Source organism: Chiloscyllium plagiosum, unplaced genomic scaffold (genome assembly GCF_037043375.1).
Source record: "Chiloscyllium plagiosum isolate Xiang-an unplaced genomic scaffold, Cpla_swu_hap1 HiC_scaffold_37, whole genome shotgun sequence".
Taxonomy (NCBI): domain Eukaryota; kingdom Metazoa; phylum Chordata; class Chondrichthyes; order Orectolobiformes; family Hemiscylliidae; genus Chiloscyllium; species Chiloscyllium plagiosum.
In genome coordinates, this window is record NW_028270175.1 from 6,449,310 (window position 1) to 6,466,016 (window position 16,707).

The window sequence follows — 16,707 nt, forward strand, 5'->3', positions numbered from 1 at the left end:
TTCCTATCCCCCTACTGAATTAGTTTAAACCTACCTGAAGAACATTAGCAAATCCACCCCACCCCCCGACAATTCCCAGGATATTGGCACCCGTCTGGTTCAGGTAAACACCATCCTGTTTGGAGAGGTCCCACCTTCCCCAGAAAGAGCCCCAATTATCCAGGAATCCAAAACCCTCCCTCCTGCACCATCCCTGTAGCCACGTGTTCAACTCCTCTCTCCCTATTCCTTACTTCACTAGCACATGGCACAGGTAATAAACCAGAGATAACTCTTTGTTCTAGCTCTAACCTTCCACCCTAGCTCCCTGAATTTCTGCTTTAAATGCCCACTTTTCTTTCTACCTACATCACTGGTGCCTATGGGGACCATGACAGGTTGGACCGAAGGGTCTGTTTCCATGCTGTACATCTCTATGATTCTATGACTTGGGGCTACTCTCCCTCCCCCGCAAGAATCTTGAAAACACGATTAGAGACATCACAAACCCCAGCACCTGGGAGGTAATTCAATAATCACGAGTCTCTCTTGTTCCCATAGAACCTCTGTCCCCCTAACTATGGAGTCCCCAATAACAAATGCTCTGCTCCTCTTCCCCCTTTCCAAGAGTAATACGGACAAACTCTGTGCCAGAGACCTGTGGCCCATGGCTTACTCCTGGTAAGTTGCCCCCCTCCCCCCACAGTATCTAAAATGGCAAACTTGTTGTTGAGGGGAATGGCCACAGGGGATCCCTGCACTACCTCGCAGCGCCAGAGACCTGGGTTCAATTCCCACCTCAGGCGACTGACTGTGTGGAGTTTGCACATTCTCCCCGTGTCTGCGTGGGTTTCCTCCGGGTGCTCCGGTTTCCTCCCACAGTCCAAAGATGTGCAGGTCAGGTGAATTGGCCATGCTAAATTGCCCGTAATGTTAGGTAAGGGGTAAATGTAGGGGTATGGGTGGTTTGCGCTTCGGCGGGTCGGTGTGGACTTGTTGGGCCGAAGGGCCTGTTTCCACACTGTAATCTAAAAAAAAAACCTTCTTTTACCCGAGGTGAGACTACCTCCCTGTAACTCCTCTCAATAACCCCCTCCGCCTCCCAAATGATCCGAACTTTATCCAGGTCCAGCTCCAGTTCCCCAACGTGGTTTGAGGAGCTGGAGTTGGGTGCACTTCCCACAGATGCAGTCAGCAGGGACACTAGTGGTGACCCTTTCCACATTCTGCAGGAGGAACATTCAACTGCCCTAACCTCCATTCCCTCTATTCTAAATTACAGAGACTACTGAAAAACTAAAAGTCAACTTACCAGTTGGCGCACAGAACCTTTTTTTTGAGGTTAGAGGACGATGACAGGTGGGAGACACTACCCATGTGGTGTTTCAGGTAAAGCAACCACCCAAATATAAAGCCTCACTTACCCAGCAGTCCCATGTCTGCTCCTGCTCAGTGTGTTTGCTGCCTATACACGAGATAAACATTTACATCTTTTATAATTTACCTTCCTATCAGGCCTCTGGTCCCAGCTGTCGCTCCTCCTACTCCAACTGCCGCTGAAGAAAGTGAAGCAATTGCTCCAGTGGAAAAGGTCCCAGCATATCCATTTTTCTTTATAACTCAAACCTTCCAACCAGTGCACCGAACACACCACCTGGGGATTTGGATCTCTGTTTTCCCCAGCTTCAGAATCATGAAAGGATTGGCAACATTAGAATGGTTCTTACTCGCACCCCTTATATAAAACAAGGGATATATTCTACATCAGTGGAGCATAAAGCAATAATAAGTGCTTTTCTGTCTCCAACTTTTCATTGCAACCAATTCACTTAGGACTCATTTGTTTTCACTCAACTCTTCAATAAATCTTGAAAGGGACTTTATTACAGAATTGTTTAAATAAATCTGGTGTTCTGACCTCACTAATATATTATACTTCTCAGCATAGTTACTGACGTAATTCCCTTTACTCTAAAAGTATACTTTGAAATGGGAAACCCAGGCATGAAACAAATATTCTGGTATGTACTTACTCTCTCCTCCAACCTGTAAAACTGGAGCCACTGTTGAATTGTATTTGGGCAGGTGTGGTGCAGAAAATAAAAGGAGCACATCTGGTAGTTTTATCTGCAGAGAATTGTCCCCCAACACCTCCATATTTTCGCAGTTACAGGATAATCAAATTCTATTTAGCGAGGAGTATGTCAACTCTGAAAGACATCAGGAACTCAAACTTCTTGGAGAAATGGACAGAGCTGAAAAAGTTTAATGAAGCTTTGTGCAAAAGTAAGATGCAATGACAATGTAGCTATACTATTGTGACCTTAGTAGGCATGTTTGGGACTCTATTGGGAGACTGGAAACTGTACAGCTCATGGTATGGTGGTCTGTAGCCATACTATCACTTACAATTTATTGAGATATTGTTTAATAACTCCCTGGAAATCTGGCCTGCATTTGCACGAATATCCAAACAGCTCAGATGGAGACCCTACACACAAGGAACAGTATCAATAAGCTTAATTGTTTTGTTGTGAATTATGTATTTCATTGGATTACCATGCATTGCGGCTGAGACACTAAGCAGGTAACCTGATACTGGTAATTGCACTGTTAAAGTACCCATGGACATGAGTGGCCCAGGAGGACAACTAGACTGACTTCCCTTCTAGATTGTTAGAAAATGTTTCGCCTCCACCTAGCTGCTCCTTCATTGCTGTATCATAACATCTTATTTTACAAAAGGAGATTAAATGGCTACAGTCCTTTTCATAATCTTGAACATTTACTATTAGATGCAGTAGTGTCAAAATAATTGATTCCTTTCTATATTCACCTATTTAAATCTGAATTGAGAATAATTATAAATGGCTCCATGACTATTCCATGTGAAGGCTCATCAAAGCCAGTCTCATGAAAAGCTTTGGGATCAGCAACGTACAATACCTATGCTATTAGTCAAAGCTGAATTCTAACATAACTTGGATCTAGAATCCCTGTAAAAGCATTTTGAATAAAGAATTGCAAGTTTTCCAACAGCATGGAGTACAGCGGTCACAGGGGAAGTATGAATGCCATGCTGCTACAATGACTACAAATAAGAATACAATAATAAATAGAGAGCAGGAATCACCAGCAGTGCTTTGTCTGGAGGCTCACTGAAGAGGTTACCTAACATGGTGACGTAACATCTGGAAATGAACCTTCCAGCTCAGTGAGCAAGCCTACATCCAGAACCTCAACCTGCACTACAAATCTTCTCAAAACTCGCTATCATGGCTACCTTCAGGAAATCAATGGGTAAGAAAAGACTATTCTTCCCTAAAACTGTGGATTTTGTTATGGTATTAGATGATCCCATAAATAATCACAATAAACAAGTGAGTCACACAATGGCAATATATTTATTGCACTTTATTTTAGAATTAAATTCCTTGTGCTGCAAAATATTCAATGTTCACTGATCCCTGTGAAGAGAATATATATGAACTTACTAGTATCTACAAACATTAAAGTCGTCATTGGACAAGCATATGGACGTACATGGAATAGTGTAGGTTAGATGGGCTTCAGATTGGTCGGCGCAACATCGAGGGCTGAAGGGCCTGTACTGCGCTGTAATGTTCTATTACATTATCTGATTTGTCATAAAAGAAGTTTCTATTATAACCCTCATGGCCTCAGGTCTCCCCAAAGCATTTTCCTTGGCCAATTAAGTGCGAGCGTAGTCACTGTTATATTATCAAGAATTGCCCCAGTTTGTTGTTCACAGATCAAGATTCAAAGAAATAGTGACAGAATAATGCACTTCATGGATTTGGATTGTGTTGTAAACATTGGCCATAGTATAAGGATATCTTTCATGCTCTTCTTTGGCCAGTACCACAGGATCTTTTATCCACCCAGACATGGCCCCAGTTTGACATCTCATTCAAATGGAGCACTCAGTACAGCACAAGACTGACAACCTGAAATTATTGTGCTCAAGTCTCTGAAATGCCCTTAAATCCACAACTTTCTGACTCAGAGGCAAGTATGCTACCTACAGAACCACAGCCGACATGATGTGCTAAAGCTCTATACAGAACAGCATCCGGGTAATTCTTGACAAAACATTTTGCAACATCTGCATAAGGGCAGGTGGAATATAAATTTAAAATTAATGCAGTTAAACAGAGATTAGTCAGGTACATTTTCTAAACAGGCTCACACAAACTAAGGAAACGAGTTAAAATTCTTGAGGATAATGAGTCACCCTCAATTGTCCTCAGTCCGTACCTTCCTCTTCAAACACATTTTCCTGTTCAAAAAAGGATGCTTTTCCTTTGCCAGGTGTTATATATTTTGTTATATTTTTTAAATCAACCCGTTCAACCATATTAAAATGTATCACCAGGCAGGTGGGACTTGAAACTGGACCTTCTGGCCCAGATGTAGGAACAATATCACTGCAACTGAAGAGTCAAAACACACATCATTGATATGCTTACTGCAATCATTTATAATTCAACTGGCGTAACACAGAATTCTCAACAATTCCACCAGCTACTTTAACTGTCTTCAGTTGACAACTGCAAGCTCATGACCAAGTTAATCTGGTTAGTTATCAGGTATGTTCAAAGTAACATTTGGAAACTTTGGATTACAATGTGTACCAGATGTCATTTTTGTACATTCAAAGCTTACCTAGTGAACATTCATGCATTATATTTGTATAACAATGTTGCATACTTGAGCATCTTTTAAATAATCAAGGAATTACTCATCCTTGCCAGAACTTAAGATAAGAGTTGGACAAGTTATTGCATCTTTTACTTCAGTACTAAGTAACCATGCCAAAAAAACACAAATGTGGGAGAATCTGTCGCATTTAAATTACCTGCCAGAGCTCAAATTAGATTGATCCTGGAAACAGGTAATTTTGTAGAGGAAGGTAAAATCTAATAGATTCCACAACCGTTCTAAGTTGAGACATGAGCGTGGTGTAAAAAATGCCCCAAGCTCAAGAAGAAATATAGTAGCATGTGTAGTCGATGCTTCAATAGTTTACAGAATGATGAAAACAAGAATTATACAGAACAGATAACGGAGTGGAATCCAGTTCAGAGTAAAAGGTCACTAAAGTGCAAATACATTTGGCTTCAAACAGAAAATGATGACTCGCTAACCCAGTAGAAGACAATAATACCATTTTGTATTTGAGACGTATACCACCATTTATTGGAATTCAAAGTTCGAGGCAATCAGGCAAAGTTCGAGGAATCACCATTCTGAGCAGGTTTATCATTAAAAACAGTTCTCTGATTACAACAGCATTTATTAGAAAACAAAGAAAACTCCCAGCTTTTTAAAATAAAAAATAAACCAGAAATTCAAGTACCTACAGCAAGGGGCAGTACGACATTACCAAAAATGCAAATTTTATTGGACAATGTAGCTGTTAATTTCCTCATTTTCTCATTGCAGAGCCAGAAGTCCAGTTCAATAGTACTGGGATAAAAAGGATAGGTGAGTTCAATCACATTATCAGGGTATTGTAGTAATTGGCTAAAGACCTTCAAATTACCTTATGCAACAGATCTGAATCTTGGATTCTTTCTAGTCCAGAATGGTCTCAATTATCCTTTTTGCAACAACAGCATCACAAATGCTAAAATAGTTAAGGCCTTGAATTTAAAGGGGGCGTCAGTGAGAAATCTGAGAATGTCTATATTTGCTCAAAATGCTAATACCGGGACATTACTTGAAATCGTAAATTTGAATTGCTTTGTCTTGAGAAAGGCTCTGGATTAGAAAGGGTCATCTATTTTTTTCACCAGGTCTCCTCAAATTTTACATAAGCAGCAAAAATGAATTTCAAAGTTCAGATAAAATTAACAGACTGATGTGCATGTTACACATCTGAACTGGAAAAGGATAGACTATGCCTCACATACTGCTCATAACTACATTATAATCAGTGGCAGCTCTATGATAGGTTGTACAACTTACAGAGAGGCACCTCAAATGTTCGTTATCTGCATCCTTCCTGTTTCAAGAGAAAACAAAATCCAACAATATCTGGCCATACCAATGAATTTTGGCTCAAAAGATTAAACAGGGAGGATTCTGAAAAGGACAAATGAAAAAATGCACAAGATTCACTTATTAAAATATTTAGTCTGAATTTATTTATTTAAATGATCTACTCCTATTGCATGTAACACTGCTGTTGTAGAAAATGTCCATACTTTAGCAACAGCATTTTATATTTAAATATTCTAAACTGCAGGGATGTGGGCAGGTACAAGACCAGTAGCTAGTTAAACATTTACTGTTTATATTCTACATTTTAGGCACTTGACAAAGTCAGTTTAACATCTCAATGGGCAGCACTTCTAACGACTCTGCTGCTGGTGTTGCTGTTGCGTCTAAGTCTCTGAAATGTGACTTGAACCCACAATCACCTGACTCAGAGGAGTGTGCGCTACCCTGAACCATGATGTGTAAAAGCTCTATTCAGGAGAACACACTGGTTTTTCTTGTTGAACTGTTATTTGCAACACGTCGAGCAAGACACTCCACTAAAACAGCTAGAATACCAGTTTAACAATTCAAAAAAAAAGAGTCATTAATGCTGATTGGATTAGACATTTATGAAGCTGGATTTGACAATAGTCAAATTAAATTTAGGAGTCGGATAAAACAAATATAAAAGGGGTAGAAATGCACAGCTGGCCAGCCAGTATTTAGAGACATGGCAGATTCAAATCCCTGGGTATTTTAGCAGAATAGACACCTCAAACATTGGCCTGTCTTATCACTTTACTAACATCCCTGAGCTGACTGTGCACTCCCATCATTTTGCACTTTTATTGCTGAATTCCAGTTTCTCTTTTAAGACCAAATATTTTATAGACTTTCAATGTACAGATTATTTAGTATACATTTTCAAATTTTGCACAGAATTATCAACAGATATTAATTGTATAATGGTGAGATGTAAATGACCAGCATTTGATGTGACAACATTTATTTAATCTAGAATTAGGGTGGAAGTACACAGATGTTAAGTACAGAAACGGGCCCGGAATTTTAAAATTGCTTGCACAGGATTAAATCACGTTAGAAATATGCTTGCTGGAGCTTTGCAGTGAAAATCACCTCAGTTTATAGCCAGCAATTTGAAAACATCTTCAATTAACTCATCGGCTATCTTCCTCAAGGACATTGCATAAAAAGAACATACCATTACGATTAAGAATCGGAACAATTAAAAAAAAAGTGTAAAACTGATTTGAAAACTAAGAGCATTGTAAAATATTTAATGGAAAAATTTACACCAGATATGAATTTGAAGTATCGATCTACTGGCAGCGGAAATGAAACAGACATCTTGACAAAAATTTGCAGGAATAGAGGCACTCAAAGTGCAGAAAATGGTAGGGATAAGAGTTAAGTCTTGACAATCTGTTTAAAGTTATAATAAAATTCCAATTTCCTTTGACAGCATTTCATATTGCAGCTTCCACTTATTGCTGTTCCTGTAATGATTTTGCACATTTACAGATTTTACTGCAAAAGAATTAAGCTAGACTATTACAATTGATTAGATTCCCTACAGTGTGGAAACAGGCCCTTCGGCCCAACCAGTCCACACCTACCCTCCAAAGAGTAACCCACCCAGACCCATTTCCTTCTGACTAATGCACTTAACACTATGGGCAATTTAGCACGGTCAATTCACCTGACCTGCATGTCTTTGGGAGGAAACCCACACAGATACGGGGAGAATGTGCAAACTCCACACAGACAGTTGTCCGAGGCTGGAATGGAACCTGGGACTCTGTGCTGTGAGGCAGCAGTGCTAACCACTGAGCCACCGTGCTGCCCCAAATTCTGAGACTAAAAGCGTTATGCAGCAGAGCAGTCATCATTCACAGTTACAGCAAAGGCCTACAACTGATGTATAGCTGCATAACACTGGTCACTATATAAATGGAGCAATATGCCCACATACTAAACCTGATAACTGGATTTCCTTTCCCGGTTAACACAGATGTTGCTGCACTGAAAGGAAATGGTGGCTAGCTCAGTTTTGTCACTGTAACTGGATGCATGCAGAATTGCAGATGTCACAGTGCTGCAGTTTAAAAGAATATCAAGATATTCCAGTGATACTGGATGATTTCTAAACTATCAGATGCAGAAATGGCAGCAGAGTCAATTCTTCAGTTGAAGCATTTTTGTGGAACTGTGAGCGACTCAGTTATTTGGAAATCACTTGTAATTTGGGAGTTTTCTTGCATACTTTATTTAATTTTCAAAGAAGATTTTCCATAATGCAAAGTAACTTCACATTACCTCAGCTTGCTGCAATTCAGGACTGTTGAAATAACAAGCTTCGCAGCAAATTACAGAGAATGTAGAAAATGTAGTCAACTTACAAAGAATTAAAAGCTCAAATTAATGTAACAGGAGTGAATACAACAGGGCCAATAGAAAAAAAAGAATTTGGAGTTTTCATTTTTGTTCACTTATTAGGTAGTCACTGAAGTGGCACCCAACATATACTAGTTAAAACACATTGATATAAGGCTGAAGGAACTCCTGGCAAACAAGAGTGCCCTCTAGTGTGCTGTAGCAGTAAAAGGTCCTCAGGGAGAGGAAGGCAATCCAACAGCAGTTGGACTGAAGTAATTTCTTGGAGAAAATCCCTCTTTTAAAAAAAAAGCCTTATTGCAATCAAAATATTTCAATAATGCAGATCATACTGTGGAAAAAACGATGGTCATAGAACATGGTTCAGCAGAAATGGATGAACTCCATAACCTCGCTTGCTTGCTACAGAGTTTGCACAAAAGCACTGGTGTCAGGGGGCGGGTGGGGGAGAAAAGCTAGAGACAAAAATATAAGTTAATGGTAAACAAATAGAATTCAACAGTCTCACCATTAATCCTGTGAGCCAACTGATTATGTCTCATAATTAAAACATCAGGTTTTAGGGAAAGGGCCTGTGCATTACTTTGGTTTTGAGAAACATTTAGTGCAGCAAACAAAACAGTCCCTTTAGCAGCGACTGGTCGCAAGGTACAGTAATAACGTCAACCTAAAATACAGACCATCTTCTGTTAATACAGTCATTTTAAAAAACTTTGTTTGCTCAGACCCTTTTTGTTTCAAAATTGCTACAAGGGAATTGGTCACATGTAGCTGTACTGAAAAAGGTATTCTAAATTGTACCCAATACCTCTGAACTTCTCTCCTTTTAGCTATTTTTGTTCTTTAAATTAGATTTATTTACAGAGACATTACATTTTCCTAATGCGTTCAGTTCACCCTTTTTAACATCAGTGCAGCAGACGTAGCCTGCACAGCCTCAGTGTTGAGCAGATTTGCGTTTGGGTCTTAATAATCTGGTGGTCTAAGTTCACAACTACACATTTTTCTCATTGTATCCCACATAAGTAACACTTCACTGTGAAGAACGATTTGCATGTTGCTTCTCTTTCATCCAAGCATGGATCTTTTCCTTCAGTTCAGGCACTGCAACATAGAAAGTAACACAAACTGAGAACTGAATGGAAGTTACTTAGCAAGGAGCTCCCTTCATTGCATTTAATGTATTCCATCACACTCCTAACATATGGGTAGATTACACCCTGGTGCCATGCTGGAGAATGCATGTAGCTGGTCCAATTGAGTTGACAGTGTTGTGTTGGTGAATGGTGATGATGGTCGTGCTATTGAATCTTTTGGGGAGATGGACAGGCTCTGCTTTTTTGGAATTTTGTTGGGAAGAGAATGATTTTTCTTTTGTCTCTGGTTTTTGCAACATAACCAACAGCTCAGATCAGGCAAATGGCATGGCGAGGCTGTGTAAGCTGCAACCCTGCCAGTTTGTTGCAAAGTGAGAAGTGCTGCACTGACTTTATTTAAAGAAAGAAAATGACTTATGTTGGGGTACAGTTTTTTTCAGATGACAGTAGCCTTCTGGTGTATCTCCAAAATGTCTGACTTCCATTCCTGAAGAAGGGCTTATGCCCGAAACGTCGATTCTCCTGTTCCCTGGATGCTGCCTGACCTGCTGCGCTTTTCCAGCAACACATTTTCAGCACTGATCTCCAGCATCTGCAGACCTCACTTTCTCCTTCCATAATGAGTTTCAACACACTGAGCATAACTAGCGCCCATCCCTACCAATACTTGACTGTAGACTAAACCTACAGCTTTGCTGGTCTATGGACATCAGCATACTGGGCAATGCCTTTACCTCATCTACCATTGGAAGAAGCCATTAACTTGCATAATAAAAGTAATGCAGGTTCAAAGTAACATTCATTACCTGGCTCCAACATATTCTCAGTCAGATGTTGACGGTTAAATGGATCTGTTGGTGAATTCAGCAAGTGTCTTAAAATAATGGAACGGTCCATTATGGTCCCAGAGGGTAATTTCACAGGATCATTCATCAGAGTATCCATCAATGGATCTGTAACAGAGGCCTTATAATTCAGCAACTCTAATAGGTATTACGATGTTGTATTAAACATTTATCTAATTAAACACCCTGAACTCTGCTGGTATAATTTTCTATTTGAAACAACTGAGCATGTGCGATGTATTAAAAATGCAGAGAGGTTCCACAATATGAGCAGCAGGAAAGCAATGACAGGCAGTGGTCATAATGCAGCTAGTTGAAACCAGCAGTACCCAGCCTACCCATGGACTGTGGCATCTGTTGCTGACAGTATTGCTGTTTATAGAGGAGACTGCGAAAAATCACGAGCTCCTGTTCACTTGGCAAGAGCATTGCCATCCCACGTATGCTGATCAGAAATCAGGATGTTACAAACCTTACCTGGTTTTCACATTGTTTTGTTGGCTTTTCAGCTTTTGTGCATTTTTTTTCCATCCATTTAGTCAAATCCTGACTCCAGAGTTTAGACGAATGAGAGATGACCTTATTGAAACTTCCAAATTCTCACAAGGTAAGACAGGGTGAATATGGATAAATTGTTTAGCCTGGTTGGGGAGTTGAGAACTAGGAACCAGGATAAGGGATCGGCCGTTAAAGACTAATTTAAAGGAGGAATTTCTTCACTCCGAGGGCGATGAAATTTTGGAATTCTCTACCTCAGGAAAATAGAAGCTCAATATTTGCACATGTTCAAGCCAGAAACATATACATTTCTGGAGACTAATGACAAAGAAATATGGAGATAGTATGAGAAGATGGCATTGAGATGATCAGTTATGATCTAGATGGTCTACTCCTGTTCCTACAACATTAGTAATTTCTTCAACCCTGTATCTAAGAGTAATTCAACTTTTAATGTACACCACAGGATACAAGACAATCTTATTTTTCAGTAGCAGTAAGTTTGCAGGTGCTACAAACATTGGTGGGGTGGTAAATAGTGAGGAGGGGAGCCTTCAATTACAGGAGGATATAGCTGAGCTGATCAACAGGAAATAGAATCGATCCAGCTAAGTGAGAGATGATGCACTTGGGCAAGACAAAAAAAAGGAATACATGATGAGTGGTAAGATCCTGGGAAACATTAAAGATCACTGGGACCTTGGTGTTCATGTATACTGGTCCCTTAAGGTATCAGGACAGGTGAAAAACAGGGTTAAGGCAGCATATGGTATATGTGCCTTTATCAGTCAAGGCATAGATTTTAAGAGCAGGAAAGTCCCTAACAGTACAAGAAGTCTGTTAGACCACAGCTAGAGTATCGTGTGCAGTTCTGGAATCCACGTTATCGGAAGAATGTGACAGCACTGGAAACGGTGCAGGAGGAGATTTACCAGGATGTTTATGCCTGTGCTAGAGAGTTTCAGTAATGAATAGAGATTGGACTGACTGGGGTTACTTTTCTTAGTCAGAGGATACTGAGGGGTACATGATGGAGATGTACAAAAATTATGAGGGGCATGGATAGGGTAGACAGGAAGAAACCTTTCCCCTTGATGGAGGGATCAATGACCCGGGTACAGGTGGTTCAAAGGTGCAAGGACAAACTCTCATCTAGAGTATGTTGGGAATCTGGAACCCTCTGCCTCTAAGGGCAACAGAGGTGAAAACCCTCAAAACTTTTCAGTAGTATTTAGATGCACATTTGCAATGCCATGGTGTACAAGGCTAGGAGCAAAGTGCTGGAAAACAGAATTAGAATAGTTAGTTGGCCATCTTTGACTGGTGCAGATTGACACTGGTCTTTTACTGCGATGCAGATCACTATGACTGTGACACCAAAGATTATGTTTAAGCCTATCCTTAAAAGTGTAAACCCCACCTCCGTTCTTTTAAGAAATAGATTTGTGTTTGGGGTCAACCTCAATTTTTCACCTTCAAAGTGCATATTTTATTCACCTTACAAACAAGCACACGATCAAACAGGTAATACAGGCTAACTTGCCAAAGGCGACGCCTGCAGGAGTTTAAGATGCACAGAGAGCGGACCAAGTGTACAAAATGATGACTGGAAATGGGTGTCCAGCAGAAGAAACTCCATTCAAACCTGACAGACAACTTAAAACAAAAAGGATGGCTTCCAAATCATGGAATAATTGCAATGCAGCAAGGGAATTCAGCACATGAGAATGTAAGACGAATCCTTTCTGAAGATTCCCAAGCCTGAATACATTGTAAAAATAGAGACCAGTCACTGACTAGAGCTTCAGAATCATGCATCAGAATAAATCCTCAAAAACCAGACAATAACATAGTCACCAGAAATGCCACATATTTATATACATCCAATTGGGCCAAATCAAAAAGTCCTACAAAGCTTTATGGAATGAAAAGGTCTGATCTGGCCCAAGACCAAAATGGCTGAGTATACCAAAAGGCCTGATGCCAAAGTTACTTTGCATCAGATACCAAAGACAATGAACTTGATGGTTTTTAACACATTTCAATTCTACAAAGGATATCTATTAATTCAGTTAATAAACCACATCACATTGATTTAATGTGAACTATTGTTTTTGATTTATATTTCAAAATGACACTTATAGACTAAATGGAAAATGCAACTAACAGTGAAAGTCAACTCTTGTTTTTGTAAAGATTTTTAATATACTGATCTGCTGTAATTGGAAAAAAAAAGACTTGAATTTGTAATGTTCACTGTTGGGAATGAAACAGTGCTCATACAGTCATCAGAGCTGAAAATGTGTTGCTGGAAAAGTGCAGCAGGTCAGGCAGCGTCCAAGGAACAGGAGAATCGACTTTTCGGGCTTATGCCCGAAACGTCGATTCTCCTGCTCCTTGGATGCTGCCTGACCCGCTGCGCTTTTCCAGCAACACATTTTCAGCTCTGATCTCCAGCATCTGCAGTCCTCACTTTCTCCTCATACAGTCATCAAACCAGGCATGATTCAACATCAACTGCTAACCCATAAACCTACCACCACACTGAAACAGCTCCTGATGAATTTAAAAGGAGCCCATACCAACAACCAGCAGAATGAACGTCAGACACACCCTGCAAGGACTGCAACAAACATTACATCGGGCAGGGAACTAGCCACCGGATTACATGGGCACCAACTAGCCACCAAAAGACATGACTTGCTATCGTTAGTATCCTTACACACAGGCTAAACCAAGACATGCATGGGAATTCCTAGAGGCCTGGCATTCAAACCGGAACTCCATCGACATACATCAATTTGAACCCCATTTACCAACCTTTCAGAAAAAGACCAGAAGCGATATCACCCACCACAATAGACCAAGACACAAATAGAAAGCAGGACATAATGCCAGCACTTCATCGGAAGCTTACTAATGTTACCTAGCATGGTGACAAAACGTCAGAGAACAAATTGACTGGCTCATTAAGCCAACTTATAACCTGCTTGTGTGAATTTCACCAACTCTTGTGCAGTAATGCATTAGAATTTCTTTTCCAAAGAGTCATTTACATTTCAGGAGGCCACTGGACTCATCAAATCTATGCAGCTGCCGGGAACAATCCAGTCAGTCCCACTTGCTCATTCAATCCCTACAGCTGGGCAGGTTTAGTTATTTCCTTCAAGTGCCCATCCAGTTTCCTCCACCACCATCCGCATAGGCAGTGGGTTCCAAGTCATTATTGTGCAAATATGTTCTTCTTCACACACTGAAATACAGGCTTGTTTTCTGGACAAGTATGATTAGGCTGAAATCTGGAAACTAAGGGACTAAAATCCAGTTGTGACAAACATGATGGAAGGTCTTCAATAGTGAGTGCGATAGGAACCTTTATTTTCTTCAGGAAACAGATGGAGACTTGGCCTCCAGTATCAAAAGTGACAGCTATAATCTTTCTAGTCATGAGCTTCGACTTCCAAGCATTTGAGCTTGTTAAGTTGTGACCTGTGCTGAGATGCTGTCCTTAAGGATCTGAAAAGTTCTATGACTCGTAATGAGTGCAGTGGAGGCCGGGACCTGAGCCACAATTGAATGGCGGAGTGGATTCGATAGGCCGAATGGCCTTCCTTCCACTCCTATGTTTTATGGTCTTATATTTACTGTATCCCTTGCCCAAAACCTTAAACCTGTGCAAATTATTAAAATTTGAAATTAAGTCTGCCCATTAAAAATATTGACCTAACAACGGAATCCGATCATAAAACAGAGGTGGATGCTAAACACAGTTTAGCGCGTGATGAAATAATGTAGCTGCCACTGACTTTTTCACTCTAATTTCAGTGCAGTTTCTGTGGTCATATCCTGATATAGCATCTACAGATAACTTGACATCACCCAGAGATGAGATTGCTAACTGTAACAAATTAGCTAAGTGGGTTCCAACAATAATAAACTGTGAAGAAAGGGGTGCTACTGCAGACCTTGGTAATTAAAGGTTGCTGCAGTACATAACAGACCATTCTTTCACAACATTGTAAATATGTGCTAAGTTAGTGCAATTTAGTTAGCTTTGTTAGTTTTGGTCAAGAAACTGTAACGTATATAAATGAATTTGTAATGCTACTCCAGGTATTGGTAGCTTAGATGAAGAGATATTCAAAACAAATGTTTTGTCAGCCTGACTAAATGATTATCAGATAACATACCAGAACTGACACAAAATTCAGAGCATTTTACAAGGTTATTGTAATGAGTCACTACAATATTTTCCATTCTAATTATACATTAAAATTTTCCAAATTAGTTCACCTCTAAATTCATCTGGTGCGTCTCCATAGTCAATTTCTGCACGGGCATTCTTTGTGACTATTTCTTCCACCTTTTCTGCCAGAAGTCTAAACTTTTCAATAGCTATTGTCGATTTAATTCCCGCTTTCCTCATTTTTGAAATCACCTCATCAAATAATTCTTTACTGTATGATCGCTGTTCCAAAAGAAAAAGGTATTAGGATATTGCAGATAAAATGACAAAACATCTATCAACCAATAATCATTAACAAAGGGATTTTGAGGTGACAATTACAGATGAGGCCTAATCGCCCAATAAGCAGTGGAAAAAAAGATTCACTTATCTACATTTGTCCCACAGCCTTCATTGTAATGACACTTCAAGTGCTCATCCAAGTTCTGGTGACCCAGTTTGTTAAATGACAAAGTAGCGACCAACAGGGTAGCAGAATGCAACTTTACCCTCAGTAATTTAGTGTTACCAGAATGAGCATGGGCCATGTTAGAAAAATAGCAATTAATTTCAAGCTGTGGGCAGCACAATGTCACTGCGGTTAGCACTGCTGCCTCACAGCAGTCCCTGGGGGACAGGCCTAGGGCAACTTTGTGTGGAGTTTGCACCCTCTCCCAGTTTCTGCTGGGTACTCCGGTTTTCTCCCACAGACCAAATGTACAGGTTAGGTGAGTTGGCCATGGTAAATTGCCCTATAGCATCCAGGGATGTGCAGATTAGGTGGATTAACTATGGTAAACGCTACGTGTTACAGAGACAGGGTGGGATGCTCTCGGGAGGGCCGTTGCAGATTCAACAGGTCACATGGTCTCTTTCTGCACTGCAGAGATTCTATGATTCTATGCATCTGCACACTTTCCAACTTAAACCAACAGCAATGATTAATTTCCAACTTGTCAGCTACAATATCATTAGTGTCAGTTTATTTAGGATAGCAACAGCTGATCTGTTATTTTATTGGAAGGGAATGAATGTTAGAAACAAAGACTCCTATAACACAGGAGGAAGCCATTTAACTGTGACATCTCTTTGATCCAATTTAGTTCCATGCCTCGGCTTCCTCCAAGAATAAAGTAAATAGGAACACAAGTAGACCAGAAACAGCTTGTCAAGCCTGTTTTGCCACCTTGGTTGATCTTGGGCTTCAATTCCTCAGACACCAAAAATCTGAGGATCTCTGCCTTGAATATTTTCAACAATAAAACATGCACAACACTCTGGGATGGATAATTTCAAAGACACTCAACTGGTTTCAGTTAAGAACTGATTAACCTCAGTCCTCGAAACAGCAGTGGCATGTTTTAAATTCCCTGACCAGCTGAAGGAACCTCTCAGCACCTACCCTGTTGAGCCCCTTCAGAAACATGTATGTTTCACTGAGGTCTACTCTCATGCTTCTGAATTCCAAAGAATATCTAACCAATTTGATCAGCCTCTCATCATAACATAACATTTCCACCCAAGGGGACAACCTAGAGTGAGGCTTTGCAGTTCTGCCATCAAGGTGACTATGTATTACTTTAAATATGGTGACCAAATTGGCATGCAATAGTTCAGGTGTGAACTCACCTGCACAATTGTA

At 40.2% G+C, this 16,707-nt stretch overlaps 1 protein-coding gene across 2 annotated transcripts in view; it reads right to left on the bottom strand.

Annotated features, from left to right (window-relative positions):
• Positions 1 to 5,169: 5,169 nt before the first annotated feature.
• ube4b (ubiquitination factor E4B, UFD2 homolog (S. cerevisiae)) overlaps positions 5,170 to 16,707 on the bottom strand; it is an 83,757-nt gene continuing 72,219 nt past the window's right edge. For both annotated transcript variants that reach the window (XM_043676206.2, XM_043676208.2), the window contains 3 exons: positions 15,134 to 15,308; positions 10,304 to 10,450; positions 5,170 to 9,504 (listed from right to left, as the gene is read on the bottom strand). In XM_043676206.2, the coding sequence (XP_043532141.1) occupies positions 9,434 to 9,504; positions 10,304 to 10,450; positions 15,134 to 15,308 (393 nt within the window). In that variant the 3' untranslated portion in view covers positions 5,170 to 9,433. The remainder of the gene's footprint in view (positions 9,505 to 10,303; positions 10,451 to 15,133; positions 15,309 to 16,707) is intronic.